The sequence below is a fragment of the Oncorhynchus gorbuscha genome, unplaced genomic scaffold (genome assembly GCF_021184085.1).
Source record: "Oncorhynchus gorbuscha isolate QuinsamMale2020 ecotype Even-year unplaced genomic scaffold, OgorEven_v1.0 Un_scaffold_2599, whole genome shotgun sequence".
NCBI lineage: Eukaryota > Metazoa > Chordata > Actinopteri > Salmoniformes > Salmonidae > Oncorhynchus > Oncorhynchus gorbuscha.
Genome location: NW_025747065.1, coordinates 59,928 through 66,955, shown reverse-complemented (window position 1 = coordinate 66,955; position 7,028 = coordinate 59,928). Strand labels below are relative to the sequence as shown.

At 46.0% G+C, this 7,028-nt stretch overlaps 1 protein-coding gene across 1 annotated transcript; it reads left to right on the top strand.

Annotated features, from left to right (window-relative positions):
• Positions 1-750: 750 nt before the first annotated feature.
• LOC124026109 (BTB/POZ domain-containing protein 17-like) lies at positions 751-5,236 on the top strand. The gene is made up of 3 exons (XM_046339280.1): positions 751-998; positions 3,697-3,983; positions 4,159-5,236. The coding sequence occupies exons 1-3, from the start codon at positions 918-920 to the stop codon at positions 5,225-5,227; spliced, it is 1,437 nt and encodes a 478-aa protein (XP_046195236.1). The 5' UTR covers positions 751-917; the 3' UTR covers positions 5,228-5,236.
• The last annotated feature ends 1,792 nt before the right edge of the window (positions 5,237-7,028 follow it).

Sequence of the window (7,028 nt, the reverse complement as noted above, 5' to 3'; positions counted from 1 at the left end):
TGTCCTATAGGTTTTAACTCTAACCCTGTTCCTGGAGCGATATCATCCTGTAGGGTTTAACTCCAACCCTGTTCCTGAAGAGCTACCCTGCTGTAGGTTTTAACTCCAACCCTGTTCCTGGAGAGCTACCCTGCTGTAGGTTTTAACTCCAACCCTGTTCCTGGAGAGATACCGTCCTATAAGTTCTGACTACATGATGCTAGCTCTCCAGGAAAAGGCTTGGAGTTAAAACCTACAGCAGGGTAGCTCTTCAGGAACAGGGTTGGAGTTAAACCCTACAGGATGATATCGCTCCAGGAACAGGGTTAGAGTTAAAACCTACAGGACAGTAGCTCTCCAGGAAGATATCACCTCACTAATTAACTCTGTGGTTAATTACTTAATCATGCCATTGTTACACATTTCATATATTGGTCTCATTACTTCTAATTAACATAAATAAAACCCTCACATACAATACCCTAATTATATTATAACAGTGCACTTTATCATAAAATAGTTGATTCATATTGACTCCATAATATAGTGTTTAATAACCCTTTCTCATCCACCTACACTCAGAAAATGAAGAGAGAGTCCCTATTGGGCCACAGATCGATGCCATGTTAACATGGAAAAGGGAGAAATTCAAAAATCAAAGCCGTCGTCATGGCAACGGCCCCTGCCAGATTCCACCAATCAATGGAGTCCGCAAGGCGATGTGAGAGGCGCCAGGCGGGGAAAAAAGTCCAGGCGTCCTACATAAAGAGTCCGGGACAGGGAGTCAGGGCGCCACAACGGGGGCAACCCACCTCTTGCACACACTCACACAGAGACAGTAAGCACGAAGGGGAAGACGCAAAGTGTGAAACGAAGAAAAAGAAGGAACAGAGAAGAGAGAGAGAGAGGGGATATATATCTAGATATGGCACACACCTATGAAGGAGGAATCCCTGCCCGGGTCTATCTGGGAACCCTGCTCGTGGCTCTTTGCTTCCACCCCATCTCCGTTGGAGGAGGTAAGGTGACTGTCTGACAGACTGCTCTGCATAGTGATCAACTGTTTAGCTTGTCTATTTTAGTCACTATTTCCTCTCTCACTACAGTACATCAACAACATCAGTTTTATTTCCTATTCTATTTACATTTCTTATCCTACAGAAGGGTAGGAAAGAGATACAACTCTGTTTTAGAGGAATATCATGTCCAAACCATCTATTGAGCTACACAATCAATGTTAGATATTTTAGGATGGTTTGGACTTGAAGCACATTGTCCCCAACACTCAGTGGGTTGAGGAAACTCTGGTGGGACACGTTGCATGTGGGTTGCTCTCTTTAAGCCCAGAGGCACTAGGTTGAGTATTGGAATAGCAGCACTGTCCCCCCAGTTCACTTTCCCACATCCTATCTCTGTTTGTCTGTGATGTTTTGCAGGGAGAGCCTGAGATGTTTGTTTTTGTGTGGCCTTTGTGAGTCACAATCAATGAGGATGCTATTTTAGAGACTGAAGAAAATGCTCATTCCTAAATTGAAGGATTTGACCGGGGAAGCATCAATTGAATGACACTTTATTTCAGGCTATAATACCTTCATCTTGCATGGCAGCTTTTTCCTTGTGCGTTTCGTGTGCTCGCCTTGTGTACTGATACACATGCATTTCTATGTTTAATTTAGGGGATTCAACCCACCAGCTTCTAAAAATCACTGTGCTTGACTAGAGGAGAAAATCCGTAATCTTTTATTAATAACATCCTCCTCAGCTGTATCAATTTCCCTGAAGTTCTCACTTCAATCTATTGCAATGAATTCACCACGGCATTTTAAAGGAAACAAATGGAATGCTTGATTGCAGCACATTTAAACTAGGAAGTAATTAGCCGGAACAAATCAATCACAATTCACGTCACAATTAAATGGCATGTTTACCTATCACATTTAATATGCTTGCAAAAGACAAATTGAACTTCAGAAGTCCAATTTTGTTTGAGCTGGCTGAATGACACAAATTACACAAATGCAATATGCAAATGTCAAAGTTATTTGTCAATGGCCCACAAGCATCAGCTGCCGTCATGGAGATGTAGGATATAGGCTAGTTGTGTCTAATGAACTGAACAAAGGTTGCTTTGAAGTGGAGGTGCATGATTAGCCGACAGTGGTGACACGAAGACTGGGGGGTGAGGCAGCTAAGGGAGTGGGGGGGCAGGAGTCTTTCTCCCCCTGTGTCTCGTTAAACCTACAGTAACAGGAGGAAGCAGCTGGTGTCAATGGAGGCAGAGGAAGGAGGGCGTTAAAAGAGAGTGAGCGTGCAGCTTGTCGTGCTGAGACCTTCTTTCATGTGACTCTACAGTGTGCATGTGCCACTTGTGCTCATCCTCAAGAAGACCCTGTAGTGAAGAAGGAGACATCTTGTGTTCAACCTCACAGGGACACTGTAGTGAAGAAAGAGACATCTTGTGCTCAACCTCACATGGACCCTGTAGTGAAGAAGGAGACATCTTGTGTTCAACCTCACAGGGACCCTGTAGCGTTAGTAATACATCTAATTAATAATACTTTTACCAGCAGTGTAGGTGTGTGCAGTAGTTCACCATTTAACAGTTTTATGGCCAGGAGAGTTAAACTGTTTAGGAGTCTGTTGGTCTGAGCCTTGATGCACCGGTACCACCTGGCGTATGGGAACATGGAGAACAGTCCATTTGGCAATTTTTCAGGCCTTTCTCAGACACCGCCTGGTATTTACGTCCTGAATGGCTGGGTGCTCACCCCCAGTGATGCACTGGGCCGTCCGTACCACCCTCTGTAGGACCTTCCGGTTGAGCGGGTTGCAGTTGCCATACCAGACGGTGATACAACCAGTCAGGATGCTCTCGATGATGCAGCTGTAAAAGTTCCTAAGGATCTGAGGCACCATGCCAAATCGTATCAGCTTCCTGAGCGAGAAGAGGCACGACTGTGCTGGTGTGAGAGGATCATGTTAATTCCTCAGTGATGTAGTCACCGAGCAATTTAATTCAGTCTATTCATGTAATAATCTGCAAATATGGATTTAAAAACTTTTAAAAAGTAGTTTAGTCAGGGGAGAAAAAAATGTTTTCGACATGTCTGGTTCTTATATAGCCTAGGCATAATTGTACTTAAAGACAAGTAGCCTATTGGTTTCATAGCCTACACTATTACCATCCATTATTATCTGTCTATTAACAATGTGTTTTACACTCCAAGATGCTGACCCTAAACCCAAACCACGGGTAGGATTTCCCCATTAGCGACTAGGTCAGTCACTTTTCAACTGCAGACGAACTCAGCATCTCTTCAAGTTTATGGCTGTTTATCTCATCACTGTTAATTAAGCTTTTGAAGGAGAGAGTGTAGAGTGTTAAGGCTGCTTGTCATAATTAATGATTGGTTAGCGGTTGTAATTCAACCGGTGTTGATTGGCAGAAGGCTCAACTGTCAACTCAACATTCAGTGTCGAAGTGAGTGATGACTGGAGAAGAAGGGCTCTATCTCACTTTGTCTTTCCGTAATTCCTCACATCCTTCACAACAGTAATGGAGGAGAAGGTCCAAGGGGAGGATAACATATAGAATAAAGACAATGGTGAATAGAATGAGGTTGTGAGGAATCGAGGACAGATGAATTGAGAAAGAGGTGTTTTCACTTGCAGTTGACCCGGTGTTGAATGGGATCCCTACATCTTCTCTTCCTGCAGCCGCTGCTGAAGCAGGAGGTGGCGCTGGAGAATGGCGCCACAACGCTGAATCACTCCATGGCAATGGTGCAGCGCATGGAAGGTCTTCTGGTCCAAGGCAACGGCAGTGATGTGGTCCTCCGCGTGCAGACGGTCAACACGGATGAGGTGAAGGTGATCCAGGCGCACACGCTGGTGCTCTCGCTGCAGAGCGAGGTGTTTGAGGAGCTGCTGCTCAGCCACAACACCAGCACCTTGGTCCTGAGAGAGCCTGCCGACTGTACTGCTGTCTTTGACAAGTTCATCAGGTGAGGGAACTGGGGGGGGGGGGGTAGAATGAGTGTACACCTCAAGAGGATGGGGGAGGAACAGAAATGGGCTAGTGGTGTTTCATGTTTTTATTTAAAAAGTGACCTCCTTTCAAGTTCAGTAGTGACTGCCAATGTTTCTGCAGACCGATCTAGCCTTGTTTTATCTCTGCAGGTACCTCTACTGCGGTGACATCTCTGTGCGCCTGGACCAGGCAATCCCTCTGCACAAGCTGGCTAGCAAGTACCGTGTGTGGAGCCTCCAGCAGGGCCTGAGCCAGTACATGACAGGACACCTGTCCAGCGACTCCCCGACCGGCCACGTGGTTGGCTGGTACCAGTACGCCATGCAGATCGGCGACGCCAACCTGAGGGACAGCTGCCTCCAGTACCTCTCCTGGAACCTGTCGTCGGTGTTGCAGAGCGGCGAGTGGGGCTCCATCAGCGACGACCTGCTGCTGTCCCTGATGCAGCGCTCCGACCTCATCCTGCAGAGCGAGCTGGAGCTCTACGAGGCCCTGGAAGCCTGGATCGGCCAGAACCAGCCGGCCGGCCTAACGGTGGAGAATGCCCTGAGGCAGGTACGCTACGGCATGATCCCTCCGCAGCACCTGTTCCGTCTGCAGAAGCAGTCCCCAATCATGCTGAAATACTACGAGTCCATCCGTGACCTGCTCTTCCTGGCCTTCCAGTTCCACTCGGCCTCGCCTGTCCAACTGGCCAAATACTTTGACGTCAACTGCAGCATATTCACGCCACGCAACTACCTGTCACCGTCCTGGGGCTCTCCGTGGGTCATCAATAACCCCACTCGCGACGACCGCAGCTTCAGCTTCCAGACCCAGCTGGGCCCCAGCGGCAGCGACGCCAGCAAGCGGGTGACCTGGAACGCCCTGTTCTCCCCGCGCTGGCTCCCGCTCAGCGTGCGCTCCGCCTATACAAACGAGATGCAGGCCACACGCACTGACGGCGGTCGTCCTCGCATCATCGTCACCCCAGCCACTTCCAGCCCCGACTTCGCAGGTGTGAGCTTCCAGAAGACGGTGATCGTGACGGCGAGGCAGGGGGGTAAAATGGTGGTTCGTCACGTCTACAACTTCCACCAGAGCACTGAGGAGGCCGGGGATTTCCTGGTGGAAGCCGACCTTCACCGCCGGGCGTCTGAATACCTCATCGACAGCTCCCTCTACCTGCACGTCGTGGTAAAGCCCCTTTACCACAGCCTCATCGTTGCCAGGAAATAGGCCAAGAGGTTGTTGCCTTAGTAATTTGTAAGTCGCTCTGCATAAGAGCGTCTGCTAAATGACTTAAATGTAAATGTAAATGTAATCAACGGTTCCCATTAGATGGTCAAGTTGCAGAGTAAAAATTGGCTATATCATAAAAAATGATGAAAACAAAACATTTGCTTTTTGGTCTTAATTTAAGGTACACGGCATAAGGTTTGCAGTGTGGTTGAGGTTATATTTCAAGAACAGAAATTGTAGAAATAGTCTGGTTGTATGACTTTGGAACTTGCCCAGACAGTGATGACCGTAACCAACCGCCCTCCCTGCTGAGTCCCCCTCTAGCCTGCAGACAAAGTCACACATGCACACACTCATATCACAACTCCTGTTTATTGGCCTGGTACTGGGCATCTCTGTTCTCTGCAATATGGTACTTTTTACAGTAGTGGTTAAGTTTCTCCAAACAGTTTTAGCTCTGAAAATAGGTGTATGGAGCCAGCTGTAACAGTTTTTTTTAACCTTTATTTAACTAGGCAAGTCAGTTAAGAACAAATTCTTATTTTCAATGACGGCCTAGGAACAGTGGGTTAACTGCCTGTTCAGGGGCAGAACGACAGGCTTGCCAGCTCGGGAGTTTTGAACTCGCAACCTTCCGGTTACTAGTCCAACACTCTAACCACGAGGCTACCCTGCTGCCCCAACTGTACTGCATCTATTAAAGAAGTCAATGAAAGAGTTTCAGAAAATACCAGTTCCTCCACATTGTCCCTCCCCACAAATGTTACACACATGGTAGGGGCAAACACGACTGCACTGTATTTGTTTGAGATATGATCATGTCAATAGTTGGATATTTCCTTGATTGCCCCTGATTAGAGGAAAGGCACATTCTTTATGACATATTTAACTGTATGATGTTATCTGCATAGCTATAGGATACTACTAGTAAATCAAAGTGTCAGTTATTGGTATTGTTTCCATTAGCTGAACTCTCACTTTGTTGGTGCTAACCAAACCTCACAGGATCAAGTGAAGCTTCTTTCGTCGCTTTGCACACTGCCAACACCATAAGTACAGGCCATTTTAAAAGCATGCATTCATACCATTAGTCACAATCACACACATACGTTTCCAGGCCTAAATGTTATAGCCATGCTGATACTCAGTGACTGGACAATTCCTATACCAGAGTTTCTCTACAAGCCATTTTGCTGTTGCCCTACTCTTTTGCAATTGAGGAGCATTTCTATTGAATCTTTAAGCCAACTTGCAGTATTAGTGCTATTAGAAGGACTGTGTTGTTGTGAGTAGTGCTTATATAATGACTTATGCACAGACCTATGGACGACATTATACTTCCGGGTCTTTAGAATGTTACTGGTTCATGTAGCTACCATATCTCTCTATGTCCTTTTCCTATATCCTGAATAAAATGTTATTTTACCCAGTCGGTAATTGGTCTGTTTACTTGATTCACCCTAATATGCAGAACACAATGTGATACAGAGGACAATTGTGAATTAAGCCTAATTTATATCGTACACATGCAACAAAGTAATGCAAACACAAAATGGCAACCCTGCAAACTGGCATCACATTTATAATCGTGGGGCTGCAGACGTGTGTGTGTTTTTGCTACTCAACAAAACAGCATTGACATTTTTCATAGCTATTTGTAGCTCTTGTATTTTATAGTACTGTAGGTATGGTATAAATTAAGCTTTAATCAAAAACAAACAAGGTAGGCCTATCAAAAGGAATTCCACATGCCTTGTATTTATTTCACCTTTATTTAACCAGGTAGGCAAGTTGAGAA

Coding starts and splice junctions, on each gene's coding strand:
- LOC124026109 (XM_046339280.1), top strand. CDS start 918: ATGAAGGAGGAATCCCTGCCCGGGTCTATCTGGGAACCCTGCTCGTGG. Junction 999..3,696: donor CCCCATCTCCGTTGGAGGAG/GTAAGGTGACTG, acceptor CTCTTCCTGCAG/CCGCTGCTGAAGCAGGAGGT. Junction 3,984..4,158: donor GTCTTTGACAAGTTCATCAG/GTGAGGGAACTG, acceptor TTATCTCTGCAG/GTACCTCTACTGCGGTGACA.